At 41.5% G+C, this 21,453-nt stretch overlaps 2 protein-coding genes across 3 annotated transcripts in view; both read right to left on the bottom strand.

The window, feature by feature from the left end:
* gtf2ird1 (GTF2I repeat domain containing 1) overlaps positions 1-13,442 on the bottom strand; it is a 56,963-nt gene extending 43,521 nt beyond the window's left edge. For both annotated transcript variants that reach the window (XM_079248128.1, XM_079248129.1), the window contains exons 1-5: positions 13,206-13,442; positions 5,340-5,469; positions 5,115-5,256; positions 2,252-2,428; positions 1,994-2,177 (exon numbers count right to left, since the gene is read on the bottom strand). In XM_079248128.1, the coding sequence (XP_079104254.1) occupies positions 1,994-2,177; positions 2,252-2,428; positions 5,115-5,256; positions 5,340-5,465 (629 nt within the window). In that variant the 5' untranslated portion in view covers positions 5,466-5,469; positions 13,206-13,442. The remainder of the gene's footprint in view (positions 1-1,993; positions 2,178-2,251; positions 2,429-5,114; positions 5,257-5,339; positions 5,470-13,205) is intronic.
* Positions 13,443-17,085: 3,643 nt separating this feature from the next.
* The window catches only part of clip2 (CAP-GLY domain containing linker protein 2), a 62,141-nt gene continuing 57,773 nt past the window's right edge, over positions 17,086-21,453 (bottom strand). Inside the window, exons 14-16 of the mRNA XM_079248010.1 lie at positions 20,939-21,127; positions 19,569-19,628; positions 17,086-19,486 (exon numbers count right to left, since the gene is read on the bottom strand). Coding sequence (XP_079104136.1) covers positions 19,475-19,486; positions 19,569-19,628; positions 20,939-21,127 — 261 coding nt within the window. The 3' untranslated portion in view covers positions 17,086-19,474. The remainder of the gene's footprint in view (positions 19,487-19,568; positions 19,629-20,938; positions 21,128-21,453) is intronic.

Genomic DNA, 21,453 nt, shown 5'->3' with positions numbered 1-21,453 from the left:
AAACCTGGGATCCAATGACACTCACAGAGCAGCAAGTTGTATATCTGTAGTATTTTAGAGTTCACACTGTAATAATATGAGCTAAATCAAGCAATTCAAACTTTTAATGACGTTTAATCTCATGGTGGTGTAGTTAATAGTGATTAACAATAATCTAATGACAGATTTACAGGACTTTCTAATCCCATAAAGATCTTTCCGACTGAAAGATTAAATACAAATCTGCTCCGTCCAGATGTAGGCAGACAGGGGGCATTGTGGGTAATGTGATTGTGCTGCAGCAGGTGTCAGCTGCCAGCTCCTGGTCAGGAGGAGCAGGAAACACGTCTGTTAGCATTTCTATCTAAATAAAAATCTTCTGTTTTGACTCGCAGGATTTTCTGTCTGTTTGTTTTTAGCGCTTCTGTCTCCAAGCTGTTGTTTGCCAGTTTCAGTCTCCCTGTTGTGTTTTTTTTATGCTAACATGCGTACAAGCTCATCCCTTTTAATCCCAGTCAACATGCAGCTTTTTTTCAGGACAACAAAACAAATAAACAGAATTTCTTTCCAACAGTAAAAGCGGCCGAGCCTTTTCTCATCTGCATCTTATACTCTGAAGCCTTGGCTTTCAGGAGAAAAAATCTCTGGCACAGAAAGCGAAGCTCAACAGAAACTATTTACATATTTACACTTTTTCCTCCAGCAGCTTTTTAGCCATCCAGTTATTCTGTTTACCTACGATCTGTACAGAACACACAACTCGGATGCTTTATGGCGCCATCGTGCATCAGAAATGTCTTCTTGGCTTTTCTCCAGCCACAGAGGAGCATTATTTTTCTTCTTTCTAGACACACATAAAGCTTTCTGCTCACTTGCTCCTGACTTCCACAGAAACTGGCATCATCATCATCCTTTCCATATTAAACAGAGGTCTGTTAGGAACTGCGTGTTGTGTTGGATTGTAAACCTCCTGGAAGGGAAATAAATGCCTGGAAAACATCTGTTGCTCACCTAAAGGCTAAACTATCCACCACATGTCCGCCCACAGAGCTGCACGAGCATTCCTGAGAAGCTGCTGATGATATGAGACAGTGTGTGTGTGCACCAACAGAGCGGCGTTTTAAGGGTTAAAAAGATCCAGTGGAATATTTTCAGCATCAGCTGGAATGTAGCAGAGACCAGAAAGTAAGTGGACACAGTTTCCCACTGGATTTAATGGGAAAGTGACTGGTTGTGTACATCCACCTGCATCATGTTGAAGCCGTTAACACCGACAGCACAGGCTCATATAAAAGTCATCTGCACGGTGTATTCATGAAGTCAGACGACACGTTATCGGGTCCAGCTCCTGGTACCCGGTTGGACCTCCTCTTCCTTTCAGAACAGCCTTCAGTCTTCACAGATTCAACGAGGTGTTGGAACGATTTTCCTCCATATTAGCACGAATCAGCAGCCAAAGCAGACCAACAACATGCCACATTCAGAGTCACTTAAATCTACTTTACTCCTCATTCTGATGTTCAGTTTGACGTCTTCACCATGTCTACATGACCAAACGCTGCAATGTGATTGGCTGGTTAGTGAATGATGAATTAATGTCTGAGTTGTTGGATTCTGGGTAAGAAACAACTGATTAGTCCTCTACTGAGTCAACATTATGAAACTTGTTTGTTTCCTTTACAACTTGTAGTTCTTGTAGTTCTGCTGACAACAACACCTGTCTGCTTCTCATCCAGCTGGAGCCACATGTGTGTGACCTGGGAGGCTTGTTTCCCAGCTGAATTAAAATCCTGTCTTTGCATAACTACAGCCTGTCTGTTGTCAATTACTACCTCCAAAAGATGCCAAGGCAGTTTGAGCGTCCAGCTACACACAAATCTGCATCTCTGCAAAGCATTACCGGCTCAACTGCGATGACTTACCTGATCTGAAACAGATGTTTCTGATGTTAAAACAAGCTTTAAAACAGTCGTCTGCAGCTCAGAACAGGCAGTTTTTCACTCAACAAGCTCACCTTTTCACCGTGAAGTGGATGCGGTGGCTTTGCTCCAGGATCTTCATCAGCGTTTTGATGTCATACTCCGAGGGCTTCTTCAAGGAGACTCCCTCAGGAAGGCCGTGAGCCACGACGCAGCCCGGGTCCTTCTGGATCCACTCATAAGGCACAGGGACCAGGTTGCTCTTCCCCACAGCCTCACCTGAACGCCACACAGCACACTGAGGCCTCTGCTGCAGACACATCTAAAGTCAGGTGTGTTTGGTGACGTCTTACTGTAAAGCACGGTGAAGACTTCTTCCACCATCTTCCTCAGAACAAAGATGTTGGTTTGGGCATCCGATGAAGCTCTCGGTTTCCCCTGATCTCCATCCTTGCTGACTTTGCTGACATCGCTGTCCTGGTCTTTGGTGTGGGCGTTGGTAATGGTCAAACCCTGCAGACATGGCACGCCTAAGGCCAGAAGGGAAATGACGATTTAGCTGCATTAAAACATGACAACACTTCACAAGGTCATGGGTTCAGGTGAACAGCTCGTTTTACTCCATCATGCTAATTTCTGCTACTGGAAGCTGTGTTACTAAAACCTCGGTTGTCACAAAAGTTGAACTGAATTTAAGCTGCCTGGGTAAAAACATAAAAGGTGACACACTCGACTACAGCAGCACTCCCTGTTGCATCGTTTCAATGAGCTTCTGCAACATCACAACATTTATTTCCATCCAGAGTTGCTTCATTTTGTAGTGATGATGATGATGATGATGATGATGAGAGAGCCGGACCACTGCACAGTCTTCTCCAGCACATCCCAAAGATTCTGCACCGGGTCCAGATCTAGACTCTGTGGAGACCAATCCATGGATGAAACTGATGTCTACTGTTCCCTGAACCCCTCTTCTACAACCTGAGCCCAATGAATCCTGGTGCTGGCCGCGCCATCAGGGAAGATTAAATAACCTGCTCAATCAGTTTGCTGAACCTAGACCAGAACCTAGATCGGAATCTAAACCTGAACCTAGACCGGAACCTAGACCTGACCCGCTGCAGCAGCCCCAGATCATTGACTTCCCCTACAGGCTTGTACAGCAGACACTAGACATGATGTCTGCATCACATCACCAGCCTCTCTTCATGCCCTGATGCTCCCGTCACTCTGGAACAGGGTCAGTCTGGACTCATCAGACCACGTGACCTTCTCCATCTCCAGAGTCCAGTCCTTCTGCTTCCTGACAAACCGAAGCTTTTTCTCCAGTTAGCATCAACAGTTAGTATCAGTGGTCTCTTCTGGCGGCACAGCCGTTCAGTCCCTTGACTTTCTTCACATTGTTCATGTGGAAATGTTCTTACTTCCACTATTAAACATCCCACTGAGTTCTACTGCTGTTTTTCTTCCATTTCACTTTGATCATTCAAGCTTCCTGCGTTCTCCTAAAGTTTCTCTCTGACTATCCATCCAGTTTATACGTTCAGTTTTTGCTGAGATATATATATATATATATATATATATATATATATATATATATATATATATATATATATATATATATATATACACACACACACACACATATACATATATATATATATATATATACATATATATATATATATATATATATATATACATATATATATATATATATACATATACATACATATACATATATATACATACATATACACATATATATATATAGATATAGAAAATCTCTCTCTCTCTCTCTCTCTCTCTCTCTCTCTCTATATATATATATATATATATATATATATATATATATATATATATATACACACACACACACACACACATATATACATACATATATATAGACACAGTTGTGCTCACATGTATTCATCCCCTTTCATTAAAGAAAAGGCTGAATTTACAGCAGTCACTCAAATAACTGGAGAAATAAAAAAGAAACAGTACTGTAATTTTTTAAATATATAATTTAGTCATACAAGACACTGTTTTTTCTTTTATTTGAGTTGAAGAAAGAAAAAACAAACAAACAAAGTGGTCCTGGACAAATTAGAGCACTTTTCTGTTGAACAGTGGGACAAAATACCTGTCAACAGGTGCAGAAGTCTGACTGAGAGGAACAGAAAACACCTGACTGGAGCGGAAACATTAAAGGATTGTTCAACATAATATTAGTTTATGACTGATGTAATATGTAAGAAATTATCTTATTTGTTTGCTTTTTTAAAAAATATTTCTATTGAACAAGAATTAGAAAATAATGTCATGGTTTTCATAATTTTTTTAATTTATTATTACTTTAGTCAATTACAGCTTATTTTACAGGCAGACGTTTTTTTTTCCTTCTTTAATGAAAGGGTATGAATAAATATGAGCACAACTGATTTATATATATATATATATATATATATATATATATATTATAATGAGAAACAGATTACTTGTGTCTTAATACATGTTAAAAATACCAACTTGGCGGCCCACATTAAGTCATTTAGAAAGCATCGGAAAACTAATTCATCTTGTATTTGCATTAAAACTATAATTGGACGTCTCTTCCCTCAAACTGGGGGTGCTTAGTATCCTGCTAGAAACGAAAGCAGTAAATTGAAATGTGACAGAAACTGTGAAAAAGATTAAATGTTTGTATGCACCATTGCTTAGTTCTGACCCATAACCATTACAAAATCTACATTATTGTTTCTAGGAACAACTCTGGAGCATGATTGCTGCTGAAAAAGTAATACAAGTTGTTAAAGGCTGTGTCCGTGATGTGCACACATAATGCATAAAATGGCCTTTGCTAAATGGGACGTGACAGAAAGTTTGCTGGTCAGTCGTTTTGTCTGATGAAAGGGAAAATGTGGGGCTGCATCGGCTTCGGGATCTAATTGTTTCATGTTAAAGTAATCTGATGTGGAGTAAAACTGCCAGCTGCAGTAACTTGAGCTTTTTGGCTGAATTTGTCTCAACATGAGGGGTGCACCCTGCCTTTCGCCCAAAGCCTGTTGGGATAGACTCCAGCTTCCCCGCGACCCTTCATCGGACGAAGCGGTACGGATAATGAACGAATGAATGAATGATCACAAAACCGTAAAAAAACCAGCATAAAACCAATATAAAATCTTAGAAACCAACATTCAGATCACAGCTTACGGCAAAACTTGTAGAAGTCTGTTTGGATTTCCCTCCTGGAGTTGAGGAACACTCTGCCTTTCTCAGTCCCAACGGCGATCACGCTGTCCTCGTGCACGGTGACGCACGCCACCTCCGCATTCAGCTTGGACATCGCCATGCACTGGAACACAGACGCAGAAATACGTTGCCTGTAAATCATAAGCAGAAACTCTGGGGAAGACAACAAACAAATGTTGAGCGTACCACTGAGTCCAGGGCAGACACCAGGCTGGTGAGGATCTCCTGTCTGGCCGACACCAGCGATGGCTGCGGCTCGCCGCGGGAGTTCGTCCTGATGCCGTCACATGCCAGCTTCCTCATCTGAGCCATGCCTCTGCAGTGACCACAGGAGGGAAGTTAAGGGAGGCAGACGTCGCCTAAATGGGACTGATGTTGTGTTCATGTACACATGCAGCAGCTGTGACCTGCATTCAAAGCAGCTCTGCAGACATCAGAGGGTTTGATACTGGATGAGACATTTCCAGCAACTAACATGCAAATATTTAACATCTTCACCATCCCTATCTGGTGCGTTAGCATGCTAGCATTAAACACAAAGAAAACAGTCTTCCTGACATGAATGTCCTCCTGCGGATCCAGCAGTTTGTTGTAGGATCCAACCATTCCCATATCAATAAGCAGGGAATAAACTAATATGGAATGAGGGGGGTGGAGGGGGTCAACCCCGCAAAACAGCAGTGAACATTTCTGATTGGTCAACTATTCCATACAATTTATTCTCCCTTTTCCATCTCATCCAGCGCACATTTAACCCTTAAAGGTACACTAAACCGTCAGGCATCTTTATCCTGTCCAGGAGGTTTATCTTCCAGACTTCAGACTCTATAAGGTAAATGCACAGTGATGGATCCACGACGACACCATTATTTATCACATTTCCATCCTAAATAAAGATGTCTATCAGTACTGTGTTGCTTAGCGACCTCTTTATTGTCATTTGAATTTCTGCGAACAGCATTAGATTTAATTTCAGTGTTACGTTAGGTCAATCATTTACTTTATTTAACCCAGTTACTGAACATTTACAAAGCTTAAAACTCTTCTTCTGCTGTACTTTACACAACCAGTCAATAGTTTGGACACATTTCCCTGATAAATTCAATGGGAAAGTGTGTCCAAACTTTTGACTGGTTGTGTATGCATCACTGTGCTGTGGAAAGTGACAATATTGACAGAATTAAATAATTGTGCCATTTAATACAGCAGTTTTTTCTTAAATGAAGTAATTCTGACATTTATAGATGTGTGAGGAAGTTTAAGCCCATTTCACGTTACCAGCAGACACACTGGGATCGTAGTGGGAAACACAAATTTCCATGAATCGTCTGACAGAAACGCAGATTTCTAGTCAGGCTTGCAGCATCACTAAAAGCCAAATCCATCAAAAGGCTGCAACGTATGCTTGGCCTCTGTCAGTATAAGATGATTAGAGCACTTAAGTGATGTCATGTGAGCTCCTTTACACTTTATATCCACTCTGACTGATGGTCAAGGCGAGTCCTCGGGTTTCAACCACAACGAGCAACAACAGAGACGTGCCGTCATTAAAGGATAAAAACAAAAAACAGCCAAACAACACAAGCAGACAAACATATAGGACGTGTTACAGGACTAAAGCCAGGCACTATGTTCTCATGGCAACTGAAACCTGTCTCCTTGGAAACTAATCTCGGGGCATTTGAACAATGCAGCACTGGCCTTTAATCTCTCCAGACACTGGGAACCATTATAGTAGCCTCTGGCAAGCCCAAACCACTGACTCAATGGAGAGAGAGAGAGAGAGGGAGAGAGAGAGGGGAGTGGGTGTGGTGGGATTCAGCTGCACCAGTTGGAACGTGCCAAGTCTGTTGGCCATCTAAATCTGCCTCCCCTGAGGCCACAGCAAACATTACCCCCCCCTTCCTAAATTATTATGGCCTCAAAATAGATGGCCTCTTTCCCTCGCATATTTAGAAGGCAAAGGAAGAAGTGAGGAGGAGGACGGTGGGGGTGAAGGCTGAGGATAACACCATGTCAACCGCTTGGCAAGAGGAGGTTTAAACGTAACGTCAGAGCGAATGGTGACCAGCGTGATCATAAAGAAAGTGGTAAAAAAAAAACAAAAAGAAAAAACGGCATGTTGTGAAATAAAAACAAGTAAAAACTTTTGTTTTATTCCAGTCACAGCGACGCAAACCGCAAAAAGTGTCCAAAGATGCAGCTTTTTCCTTATACAACGTCTGACCACATGAAAAGAACAATCAGATAAACCAAAGGACTTTTTTATTTCATCGTTTCGCTTGGAATATAAATGACGAAGGCTCCGTCAGTGTGTCCTTCTGATGGATGCGTCTTGTTGGATCTTCCTGGGCAAAATGCCGAGGCGTCATTTACAGCTGAACTTTTAGGGGAATCTAATAAATCCAGTTTAATCGGGTCCCAGAATGACCAGTAATGTAATGAAGCTTTTTACTGACAAGAGCTGAATGAGGAAATAAGACAAGACTAATCTAACATGGCTACCATTGGCGAGCTCCCTGTCTGAGTTTTGTGGTAAACGCGACTAAAGTTGGGTCTTTTTAGGGGGATAAAATGTGATCTCATGGAGTCATAAGGTGCACATTTAATACCACAAATGAAACGCAGGTATCAATAAACTGTATGTACAGTAACAAGTCAGCTGATTTTCTATAAACTTCAGATATTTAACGAAAACTTATTCCAACAGGAAAACTGACCAGTTTGTTTATTTTCCTTCTGTTATTGATAAACAAAGAAGTTTGGTTTTTTAATTTTATATGTTTCTTTCCAGCTCCCAGTTTAGAGGAGCTGCTACTTGGGGACGTCCCATGATGCACTGGGCTCCATCCAGCCCGCTCAACCCCCCAACCAATGCAGACAGATGAGCCTCCTTCCTTGTTCTGATAATTATTTTTTTATGAACGGCTTTATATAAACACAGTTATTATAAACGGGACTAATTTATAGAATTTCTTTTTTTTTTTTAACTAAAATGAACTGGTTTAACTGGACTGTGTCTATAAAAGTTGAGATAAATTAGCTGTGATTTGCAAATAAAGCTGAGGCTTCATGCGACACGTGTCGAACATATTCTCTCTGCAGAATTAAGAAAAGACATTTCCTTTAAAAGAGTTCATGTACCACGTATTCCCACTTGCTGCTGTGAGTTTTCAAACCTTAATGGTCTTTTTACTTTCCAAATTTAACATTATGGGCAATTTCTACTCTTGTTCTAGATCTTGTTGTTCAGTAACTCTGCAACATTTTTCATTTTGTCAGTAAAAATGTCAAAGGAAGGACCAGTGAGTTTTTTTTTTTTTTTTATCTGAGTTTGACGATAAACCAACTTATGCAACACCTCAAAACTGGGAATATGAGGGAGGATAAGGTCATCATTACTGACACAGACTGGGGTACAACTGGCTAACCCTCACACCTGGTTACACTATGACTAGTTAAAAGCTCTGCTTAGGTGAAGAAAAAAAATCTACTACCAGGTGAGAACTCAAACCTAATAAAAAAAACAAAAAAAAACAAGTTGTTGTCCTAAATCCAAGCTGCTTGTGTGATGCTGAATCTCAACCAGCTGACAAATAGCTGCAGGTGGGAGGGGGGGATGCTTGAACAGGAGCTTCTGAAGACCTGCTTATTGGAAGATTGCTGGTTAATGTGGGCAGCAATCTGAATAAAACATTCCCCCTTCCATCACACTGACTGAGTATTTACCCCAAAGAGGCACAAGAAAACTGAGAGGAGTAAGGATGCTGATCAGGTGACGCTTGAATGCGCCAACGCAGTCGAGAAGTGAAAACACACGTACGAGACTTTCAACAAACATTTTTCATAGAAGGTAGCTCAGATTATGGAGATAACCAGAGGTCTCTCCTGCGGAGCAGGATTAGCGGCTCGGCGAGGAACCTTCAGGTTCAGCCTCGGAATTTCACTGTTTCTTACTGGGTTGCATCACCATGGCAACTCATGCCAGAAACCTAACCTGCTGTGGATCAGATTAGTTTATGAGGTAAAAGACAAACACGTTCATGAAAAATGACTTTCTGACTGATCAGTTCTCTAAAAAGTGACATCGGCTCCGTGTGAAGAGAAATGTTGGCTATGAAGCATCACTGTTTGGATCTGGTTGGTCACATTATCATCTAAATCTGGCCTCCATCAGACTCTGAGTAGGGATCCTCAGTCCTGGTCCTCAAGGGCCGGGGTCCTGCAGGTTTTCAAAGTGCCCCTGCTGCAACACACCTGACCCAGAATCAGACAAACTCTGCACATATCTGCTAAATACACACTGATTTAAATCAGGTGTGTTGTATGAAAAAAAAGGGCGGAGCCTCCATGACGTCACCCATAAGTTTCTGAAGAGCTGAATTGAAGCTCGGTGGGCAGTTCCTACCATCACCATCTTGGCAGGGGCATGCGTGTCGTCTCGCCCAAAAAATACAAATGTGGGCAAAGAGGTGGAGCTGAGAGGGGGCTGTGAGCATAATGGTGGATGACTGACATCGAGTGAACTCCAATCTTTCTGTAGCTAAGGGCTAATCGAGCTAAGCCTGAAATAACAGGAGCTAACCAGCTAACGGAGGTAAGCGAGCTAAAGCTAAGTCATGTTGTTAACCGGCCAAAAAAACGTGGTTGTTCTACGTTCTTCTTACTTGAGATCGGGTACCTGTCAATCAAAAGGACACGCCCCTAAATATGTTGAATTTCGAGATTAAATTACTTTTAAATGGGGAAGTTAGAAAAAATTCATTCCCCCCACAGTTGTCATGAAGGTAAACCTGACCTATTAAACCAAAAATGGATTTTTGAACCAGGCTGTAAACATGTTTATTTCTGCTGTAAACATGTTTACTTCTGCTGTGAAGTTGATCTTTTTAACATGGGATTCTATGGGGATTTGCTCCATTTTGGAGCCCCTAGGGGATCAGGGGGGAACTGCAGTTTTATGCACTTCATTGGCTTCACTTTTAGCCGCCGTAGGCTCCGTCCATCTTTCCTATACAGTCTATGGGTGTCACGCACATGACAGTGGTCTGGATCAGATTAGAAAAAAACCATGCCCTTAAGGCAACATTTACACTGCAGGTAAAATCAGCACAAATCTATTTTTACCCATGGGTGACCCATGTCTGATAACATGAATAAATTCTATTTTTTTTTTATTTTTTATTAAGTCTTCCTTGTTAATTAAACCAGCTCACGGGAAACGTTGAACCTCCTCCGTAGTTGACGCCTGTTTCATGGTTGCATTGCTAAAAGAAATTAAATGATCAATTATACTCAGATAGAAGAATTATAATGTGCATCCTGCTTCCCTACACAGACATTTCAGCTCTACACTAGTAGACTAAAGTTCATTGTTGCCTGTATTTCCATCCCTGCCAACATCTTCCACTGAGCCAGGGTGTGGCCAGAGAGCTGCTGCACAACTTTTCATCACAGCAAGCAACCTAATCCCCGTGTCTGCATCCTGTGTCTGCGGCCTTTTGTCATCACTCATGTAATCATGTTTAATTGCTGCAAAGCCAAGCAGGAGAGACAACTAACAAACAGAGCTTCACAAGTTAACTGATTTCACCGAGTTAGAGCTGCATATTACTTGGTACGGTTGGTTTCCAGGCTGTTTGGTACCAGTTTATGGAACCAATTGGTCAAATAACCGGTTATATTTTGCAATTAGTGAGGGAAATAGAGCTGTCACATGGAAGTTTAAGACTAATATCTGATGTAGAACATGACAGGCAGGCTTCTGGGAAACAATGCGTTTACCTAGTGAAATGAATAATATGGTTAAATCAGACACCAAATGACAGCTTGAGGTTTTATCCCAGTCAGGTCCAAAGGAAAAATGGCTAAATGCCCTTTTTGGCCTTTAGGTCTACAGACATGTTGTGAATGTTCAAAATGTGATCTGAAATCTAATTTCTGACTAATATCTATGCCTTTTCTCACTTGGCAGTAGTTGCTCCAGTTCCAGCACCAGTGGTGTCTCCCAGCAGTGGGCTGGGCAGAGGGGGTGCATATATAGCCAATTTCATAAAAGCAGCAGGAATTCATGAAAATACATTGTGATCTGAGTAATGGGGCTACCTGCGCTGCAGTGAGGCTTTTTGTCTATCAGATCTCCTGCAGGGCTTCTGTATGAGAAAAAGCCGTCGTTCAGAGAGTAGGAGTGGAAAGAAAAGCGATTTCGAAAAAGTGAACCCAGCAGAAAAACCCAGAGAAACAGGACCAGGGATATGGACTTTTCCAGTGGAGGGCCACCTCTTCAATCTTTCTGCCCCTCCAGGTGCCACCCCAGGAACAAATGATCTAATTTTAACAAATATTTAGTGTAACCTAACAGTAACCTGGGTAAACCCCAGGTGCCAAGGTGAATGCTGCATGTAAAGTATTTCCATACATTGTTCTGCATCAACGACACCATTTTCTTAATCATTATGCAGCATCCCCTTGCCAACTGCCTGTATGGGTGATCATATTTCTCTGCGCAGACGCTTTATGCTTATGAAAACGATGCAAGAGCTATAAAACTATCAGATGTAACGACTGTGTAACGTTAAACCGCCAATGATGCTGAGGAAACACTGATAAAACTTGTTCTTGTGATCAAAATTCCCTTAGCTAGGTAATTATTTTTATGAGCACAGTAATTGCAAATGAGACAAATATGGATTTTTTTTTTTTCATGGGATCACAATGAACTGGCTTAATGTGATGGTGTCTAAAAGCACCACTTTGCTGTGAATTTACACAAAGCTGCATTGAAATATTTACATTAGATTGCCAGTTTAGTTGTAATTTCCTTAACTCTATACCTTTGTCCATCTTTTCTGGTGTGTACCCCTTCCTGACACAGTCCTATCCCAGTTAAAAACCTTTTACACGCTGGTTGTACTGGCAAAGTTTTACACCAGTCATTTATGTGGAAAAACAAACTGCAGCCTGGCAGCTGAGACCTAAATATGAAGAAAGAAAAAAATGTTTTTAATAATATATGACTAAACGATCACTGGAACAATACTTTGTGTTGACACTGTCTAAGTTTGAGACAGTTTAATAATCCAACAAGAATATCTTCAGCTTTTCACGGTCACATCGCCATTCCTGTCACTTTTCCAGACAGATGTAAGAATTAGAAATTCATGCTTTGTTCCAAGTTTATTGCAGCAAAACACTGTATTACACGACGGTGATGAATTTGCTGGTAACAGACTGCTTTCACCTCAGTGTTTGGCTCAGTTTAAAAGCACAGTTTTGTTTTTCGCTGGGTATTTAAGCCAGCTGGCTTTGTAGTAAACTGGGTAACCTTCTGATCAGTCACTGCGATATAATGGGGATGATTTCCCAAAAGCACACAGAGAGCTGTATACCTGTCAAAATTACAGGCTAACACTTCACTCGCCAGGTTACTCAGACAACTGTAAACTAACAACAACATTTAGTGATACTTAGCTTGGAAATAACAGTGAAATAGTCGCTAATTAGCTAACGGTAGCATAATAAGGCTGAGCTAGCTGACTGGCTAGCTGTAACTCGTTAGCATAAGGCTAGGCTAGCTGTAAATCGTTAGCATAAGGCTAAGCTAGCTGACTGGCTAGTTGTAACTCGTTAGCATTAGGCTAAGCTCAACTGACTGGCTAGTTGTAACTCGTTAGCATAAGGCTAAGCTAGCTGCTAGTTGTAGCTTGTTAGCATAAACTGACTAGCTAGCAGTAACTCGTTAGCATGAGGCTAGCTGACTGGCTAGCTGTAACTCGTTAGCATAAGGCTAAGCAAGCGGACTGGCTAGCTGTAACTCGTTAGCATAAGGCTAAACTAGCTGAGTGGCTAGCAGCTAGCTGTAGCCCGTTAGCTGCGCTGCGTTAGCTCTCCTGCTAGCTAGCGCGAGCGCTTTCCTTTCATCTCCCTCCCCTAGTCGAGAAACCAGGTTATAATCTGTAATTTCTAAATGTAGAGTTCCCTAAAAATGTCCCTTCTAGTAAAACACAAAACAAAAATGCTCAGAAATATAAACGGCAGTGGCAAAAATCTCACCTTAATTAGCGATTAAATAGCCTTGTTGCTGCTGTCAATCCCGGAATAGGTTTATTCCCCGTTTTAATCCATCAGAAACGCTCACAATTCCCATCCACAATGTCGCCGCGCCGCCTGCTAAAACATCGTAATCCGGATCATCTCAACGCTGACTGCGATCCTGCGTGTTATTATCTATGATTTGTGTGTTCTTTTCTGAGTTTATTCCTGTTTTTCCCTATCAGAGCAGGGTGTCCCTTTCCCCTTTCTTTGTTCTGTAATCCAGTAAAATTGAAACTCATTCGCCTCCTGCTAATCCCAGCCCCACTCAACACCAGCATCCATTGGCTGCAGTTTACATGCAGGATTAACGGAGAACCTCTGGAAAAACCACCGGGGTTCCACATTTACACAGAACAGACTGTATTCTGTAGGAAATAGATTTTATATGGTTTAAATCAGGGTTTGGAGACTTGGCTGCAACTTTACACTCAGTTCTGCTTAAAGAAACAAACACAAAAACATTCACACACTGCATGAAGGTGGTTTGGTGAGATAGTTGTCCCAATATTATTTTTAGGATTAGGGACTGTCACATCTATCCAAAGTGGACATTTGGCAGCTACATGGTTCTTGTGGAAGTCATGCCATGGCTGCACTTATTGCCAAAAATAGCTCATGGCTGTTCTGATGTAGGGTAAAGTTCATGGAAAGACACGTAACATGGCATTTATAGTGATTTCATGCATTATTTATGTACATAATCCACTTTAATCCTGGTTTATTTTCATATATAAATGTAACAGAAATGTGAAATATTAATAAAATGAAATTAAAAATACTTTATCAACTCAAAGGGAAAATTGTAATCTCTCACTAGAGCTTTCTAAGAAAAAAATTGCTACTTCACAGGGAACATGAAGAAGCCTCTGACTGTACACGTTGTTTACTCTCTCTGTTGTGTGGAGGATGTGAAGATTTGTACATCATGTTCAGTTTCTTCAAGCCTCTGATTCTGGTTCTGATGCCCCAAAACATGCTGCAAAGTAGACTGAACTCTCCACCACAGACTGACAGAAGATATTAAACATCTTGGTGGAGACATTGAAGGACCCGGTTCTGTCCAGAGTTGCGATTTCTTTTCCACATGATGGATTTATGACCTCCTCTTCTGGCCGACAGCACAATGTAACAAGGAATATTGGTCTCAGATGGGTAAATGAGCTACACGGTTTAGACGAACTCTGTATGCACTGTAAAAACTGTAATATTACAATTTTCCTGCATTTTGAAATCCACAGAAAAACAAGATTACAACAATAAATGCCAAATTTATATGCTTACTGTAAAATTACATGGAAAATCTGTAACTGCATACTTCAAATTTAATGTTTTGAAAACGGAAATGAACTCTGATACAGTTGAATGTCTGAAACCAGCAACATGTTTGTGTCTTGAAGTCTTGCTCTGTGGAAATAAACCAATGTGGTGTGCTTTGTCAAAAATGACACTCAATTAAGTAGAACTAAATACATAATAGTTGGAAATTGTTCAGCCTTGACAATCAGTGAGAAACACACAATATGTTTTGTGTTTATCGTGGGTCTTTAGTTCTAGTTTCCTGTTGTTTTGTAGTGTTGTGTCATGTTTCTTCTGTAGCCTTTGTTCCCGTTCATAGTTTTCACCTGGACTCAATTAGCTGATTCATTTCACCTGTGTTTTGTTCTGTCCTTGTCTGTATTTATAGCCTCTGTTTCAGTTCATCATTACTGGATCATTGTGTTCGCTTCCCTTCAGTTCAGTCAGAGTTACGCTATTAAAATCTTCATTCTGCATTCCTGGCTCCAGGTCCTGGATTTTGGTCCTCACCTCCACCACAACCTTGACATATAGAAACAAAAAGTAATGGAAATTACATTTGAAGGTGTGAATTTACCTAATGAATTACGTTGGAAGCTGCATGCAAGTGATATAAAAGGTAAAATATCAAAATCATTTGCCATATTCTAAAAAGTTAAATGTTTCATGAACCCAAAATATGTATAAACCCTGTGCTGTACCTTTATACTTCTATTTTATGTGGCATACCGTGTGAAAGTAAAACATCTACAGAACAAACATCTAATTTATCATTTCTAAAAAAAAAAAAAGAGCAATAAGAATTGTAAAACAAAGAAATAAAGCAACTATTTATCAAATCCAGATGCGTAAGGATTTAAGGAAATTAAATAAACACCATCAAACAAATGAACTTGCGACGTTCATTTCTGAATATTCAGAAAACATGTTTAACAAAAGTTCAAATGAAAGTAAGAGAGTAAGCAGGAACCAACCCGCCTGATTAAATTCAGACTTAGTGGTCCCTGACACCCCTTGCTCCTACCCTCCACACCTAACGTGGGTCCCCAGACAGCACAGGGGCCCACGAGGTTGTGACTGTGCCGAGCGTGTGTGACTGTTCCACACAGACGAGTTCAGGTGTATCTGCTGCACGACATATTAATTCAGTTTCTGAGACTTTTTACGGTAAAAACTTCAAATCCTGCTGAACAGAGTCTGATGCTTGTCTTCTGTCCCCCAACACATACCGGGACGCAGACCTTGTGATAACACTGACATGGTTATAAATGGTGAATATCATTATTATTTATTAATTATTCATTATTATTATTTGGATGTTTAGTTCTTATGTTCCCTGCGAAAAAGGAAACTTTTGAAACCAGGCCTCGGAGTCTGATCAGGATCATGGAATGATCAAAGCTAAGCAACTTTTTAAAACGGGGCCGTCGTCTTGCAGGTTTTCCATGTATCCCTGCTCCAACACGCCTAGACACACATTAAATTTCTGCACAATGACCGATTGATCTGAGTCAGCCACGTAGGAGCAGGGATACATGGAAAACCTGCAGGACGGCAGCCCATGAGGACCAGAACTGGACACGCTTAGTGTAAAACATTTTCTTAGTTGGAAAGCAAAAACAAAAACTCGGCTTGGTCTGCATCGCCTTGTGCGTGTCAACATGGTCCATGTTCTGTGAGGTCAGTGACCGAGTGAAGGTGCAGCACTTCTTTAATATATCTAAAATCATATGATGCTGTAAAAAAAAAAAGACTATGTTCATTGTTGGTTTTATCAAAGGACTCAGAATGCATCACCTGAGGTCAGAAACATGGCTTCAGCCTAGGCTGGGTGGGGGGGCGATGGGAGGGAGGTCCTCCCTGGTCTACTGTATAAAAATATTAGTACTGTGACGACATGCTTTTGTCACGATTCAATTCTGATTTTTTTGGCTGCTGATTCAATATAAATTGTGATTCTCATGATTCTTTGATTTTGCAGATTTTTGTTGATAAAAAAAAAAAAAAATGTACAAAACTTTTTTTGCTCGTCATTTTTCTTGATTTCAAGTAGGAAAAAACAAAGCAGTATCCAGACCATCATTCTGCTGCCCAAGAAGAAGACAAGTTAAAAGATCAATAAAAACAATAAAAATGACGAAAATTATATGATGGTTATTTTGATTTATTTGAAAAAAAAAAAAGTTTTTTCAAACAAAAAAAAAAAAAATCTATTTTAAAATTGTGAAGCAAAAAATCCCAGTGTTCGATTTTTTTATTCGATTTTTCCACTCCTAATGTATATACTGTAAATGTGTTTGTTTCTGTGTTTTTTTATCACTTTGTAATGATGGTATAAAGGTCACAACCTTTATCCAGCCTCCCTTTCCTGACATGAAGTCTCCATAAATCATCTTGAGATTACTGCATTTTTGACCGTAGCCCAACAAATGCATTTAAGTTTTATATTTTATTCATTTAACCCATTTTTAATGTATTCATGAAAAATAAACAACCAAAAAACACGTGTAGAGTAAACACACCACCAGCTTTTGGCCACGTTGTTAATATTTAATGACTCAATCTCCAAAACCATTGCAGCAATAATCCAAAGGGTGGGAACCCTCCAGCTGAAAAGGCCATTTACAGTAATATCCAATGGAAAATTTAGGCTTCATCTGAGCTGACCGTGCCTGTCCTGCATGCTTTGCTTTGGAGACTCGGCTCTGAACTTGCTACTCACCACTCAACCCCCTCACTGCAACATCTGCAATAAAGCAAAAGCAACCTACAAACAGACTTTAGGTTCAGCTGACGAATGGATAAATCAATATTTGGAAGACTTAAACAGTATAAATACAAAAGAAAGCCACGTGTTGTTAATCAGGGCACGGATGAGTGTTAACATCCCACATCTGTTGTTTGGGTTTCAGCTTCTGTCACAGCCCTTTATTCGCCATATGAAAGGGTCAGGGGCATTTCCAAACATGAAAAAAGGGGCTCACGTGTTGTTAATTAATACTACTGTATGGAGGGAGTCTGCGCTGATACAAGTACACAGTAAATAAAATAATGAGAGGAAGATGTCTCCTGATAGGGAAGAAAAAGGCTGAATTCCCATCAGTCTCAGTCCCATCCACAAACCACGGCTTTGTGGGAAACAGCTGCAGAGGGAAGTGGTGGTTAAATCATCGCCATCAGTCCAGGAACACATCGTTTTCTCCTTCTGCACATGCGCAGAGAGGGAGTAGATCGCCAGTTTAATAACCGCTTTCAAACATGGTTCTCTACCAATACATGCACGCAACCAGTCCAGCCTTTATTCTACAATTCACTCAGGAGGGAATTAAGTTTACATGGTTTTGTATCTTTCAGCTGCTTTCCTCCATCTTTTTTCTTATAGGCTGAATTTACAGACCAAACAACGATACAGTGCTTAACCTCTTCATGATCTCTGCCCATCAGGAAGCAGCGATGTTAACAGGTAGCACAGCGAAATGACGGGGAGGAACTCAGCTAAAAGGCTCCACCGAGCAGTGGCATCCAGAGCAAACACAGTTCAAACCGCAAGCAGAAAACATGAAGACATCAGTCCACTTCAGAGCTTCTGATCATGTCTCCACACAAACAAGGCGTCGTATGAAGGCAGAGACTCTGCTGGTTGCAGAGACTCTGCTGGTTGCTAGGGACTCTGCTGGTTGCTAGGGACGTCTGTCTCGTCGCTGTGGGACAGAAACTCACAGCCTGAAACACATATGTCTTACTGTCGCTGTTTGGAGGTGGAAAGTTTTCTTCCAGCTCTAAAAACTCTGCTAACGCGTCTCCTGTGACTCTGCTTTTGTTTGACATGAATCATGAAGGTCCTGCTGGTTTCCATGGAGATGAAGATTCCTGCTAGTTTCCATGGAGATAAAGGAGGTTTTATACTGAAGTATTCACTCGTCCAATTACACACGTCTTTCTGGACCCTCGTGGTGTTTCTATGGTGAATGTTGGGTCTGACCTTTGACAGAGGAGTCCATCATCACCATCATCATCATCATCGTATCTTGACTGTAACTCTTCTGCAGTAACCTAACATGCCTCAGCTTCTGTAGAGACCAAGGTTAGACATGCAGCCCTTGTAGATGTGAAGATACTTAATTTATTTTCTCATTTTAAACATGATGCAGAAAATAGGCACCATCAGGAAGAAGTTAGAGTTTGTAAAAGTAGTTTTTGGACGGCTTCTGGTGCATGTATTGGGAGAAGACTTTAAAAAAAAAAAAACTCATGCTAACTAAAACATGTTTCATCCCCCCCGACTTGTTTCAGACGACACAAACAGATTGCGTTTGGAGAAAAAAATGAATGTTTGTGCGCAGCAGCGGGAGTGTGAAACCAAGGCAGGACAAGTGGAGTAAGTCTCACAGCAATTCTCAGACATCCAGACTTCATCCAGCGAGACTCGCTAAAGAAGTCATTGTTCAGCCGTTGCTCTGAGTGCTGAGACTGCTCACCTACAGTACAAGGGATTATTACAAAGCAGATGAGCCAAGACAAAGTAATAAATAAAACAAAGAAAGCAAGTCAGACCCAGTCCTTCAGTTCTTCATGTTTTCATCCATCAGCTGTTTGCTTTCCAGATCAGAGTTCAGATTTCCTCCCGGGAACTCGTAGATTCAGACTTTTTCCCTCCTGTAAAGCATTAAAGCTGCTGCGCTGGGTGTTTTCAGCAGCTGTACGGGTAAAACCTCTGCTTGTCCTTTCTTCACTGTAGTTTAAGCGATCTGATTGGCTAATAGGAGCTTCTGCAACAATAAATTCACTTCACATGGAGATTTTGCTGTTTTGGTATTTAGTGTAAACGGAAATGTTGGTCAGGCGTCCGTAAAGGTTCAGAAAACTGTGTCTGCATGTCCCAGATGAGTCCGGGTCATGTCCGCCGCCCCGTCTCGCTGGTTCCGCTCACATCAGTGCTGCTCCTGTCAAAACAAAACAAGAAAGAAATATAAACAACAATAATGTGAAAGCAATGGCAGAAGAGAGGAAGGAGAGAATACCAACATGCTGAGGGCTGTCTAACTCCTGGTGATGGATCCCGTTAGCGGAGTTTGCACCGTGCACCTGAAAAAGACACAAATCCTCAATGCACACCTGTGATTGGCCAGATCAGCTTTATTCACACACTTACAGCCAGCAAGGCAAGTTGATTCATCGTATAACCACCAAGATTTGAAACAGTAAAACACAAGAAGCATAATTTCAAATTAAAAACTAAAAAGAAAGGAAAAATAACATCAGAGCTAAAAACGATTAAAACATGATAAATAAAAAGTCAGCTCAAAAGAGACGGTGCAGTGAGAACAGTCTTTTACTGGATGTTCCAGCTGATCTGAGCTTTTCTGGGAGTTTGTTCCAGACATGTGGAGCACAGAAGCTGAATGCAGCTTCTCCATGTCTGCTTCTGACTCCAGGAACTGCTAAAAGACCGGATCAAGACGACCTGAAGGGTCTAGTAGGTTCACACTGGGTCCTAAACCCTGCAGGGCTTCATAGACCAGCAACAGAACTTCCTCCTCTGGCGGACTGACAGCCAGTGGAAAGACCTCAGAACTGGACCGATGTGGTCCACGTTCGGGGTCTAGTCCAGCAGCTGGTTGTCTTAGCTCAGCAGAAAGACTGAAACAGGAAACAGCAGCACAAACATTTTATGTGGGGTGGCAAAGAGGTCCAGACAGGGCGGCGCTGGACGCGTGTCGTGCAGAATGTGAAAATATATTATACTAGTCACGCTTAAATAGAAAAATATATTTGTCAAAATAAGCAGAGAAATGACAGGATGGATGTCAGCGGACGGTTGTAGGAGAGCTGAGGATGCCGTTGCTGCGAACATGCAAATGTAGAGCTAAAGGAGGCTGGTGGATCCATCAGATGGTGAACCGTTCATAGGTATGTTGTAATGAAACCAACCAGGGAAACGTGCTCAGACAAATCAAAGTTTAATGCATGACTAAGTTTTTCAAAAGCTGAAGCTTAAGTTTAGAATTTTCTTTCTTTTATTGTGAATTTCTTTAACTCCTGGGTGTTTGACGTGTTAAATGTTTGGTGAGGAGATAAAAGATCCGCGCGTCTCCTCTGGGCTTCGGTGCTAAGCTAAGCTAAACAGCTGCCAGGTGCTCCGACATCCAGCATGTGTTAAAATCCAGTTTCTCCCTACAGAATCACTAATGACTGCACTTCTGATTAAATATTTAAAGCTTTTAAAACAAAGATTAAACCGAGGAGGTCTGGGGAGATTGTGATAAATAAGGAGGCCTGCTGGCCTTCCACCATGCGGTCCCTGTTACATAATCATTTCTTCCACCTCAACACCTTCCTGAATTATCATTTCCATCTTAATTAGCAGAAGTTTCTTTCTCCTCCCTTTCATTTACCGGGCTTTTATCTGGACGCCGGTGTAAAGCCTGGACCAGCTGGTCCACCTGCTGGTTGTGCTCCAAAGCGTTCCTCAGGGCGTCCTCGGTGCTGAGCAGCCGCTGGCGGAGGCGGTTCACCTCGGAGTCCAGAACTGACGGGTCCAGCATGGAGTAGCGCCGGTGGTCGGGCGAGGACCGCTCCCGACCCTGAAACCAGAAGGAAGGAGGCTCCTTAGTCTGCAGATCAATCCTTCATATGATCTGAAGAAACATTCAAAATTCCCTTCATGATTATAAAGTAAATACAGTCCCAGTCCAGTCCCAGTACAGTCCCAGTCCATTCCCAGTCCATTCCCAGTCCAGTCCCAGTACAGTCCCAGTCCAGTCCCAGTACAGTTCCAGTAAAGTCCAAGTACAGTCCCAGTCCATTCCCAGTCCAGTCCCAGTCCATTCCCAGTCCAGTCCCAGTCCAGTCCCAGTCCAGTTCCAGTAAAGTCCAAGTACAGTCCCAGTCCATTCCCAGTCCAGTCCCA

The sequence above is a fragment of the Telmatherina bonti genome (genome assembly GCF_933228915.1).
Source record: "Telmatherina bonti genome assembly, chromosome: 10".
NCBI classification, from domain to species: Eukaryota; Metazoa; Chordata; class Actinopteri; order Atheriniformes; family Telmatherinidae; genus Telmatherina; species Telmatherina bonti.
The sequence above is the reverse complement of the archived record's forward strand: the minus strand, read 5'-3'. Positions and strand labels throughout refer to the sequence as shown.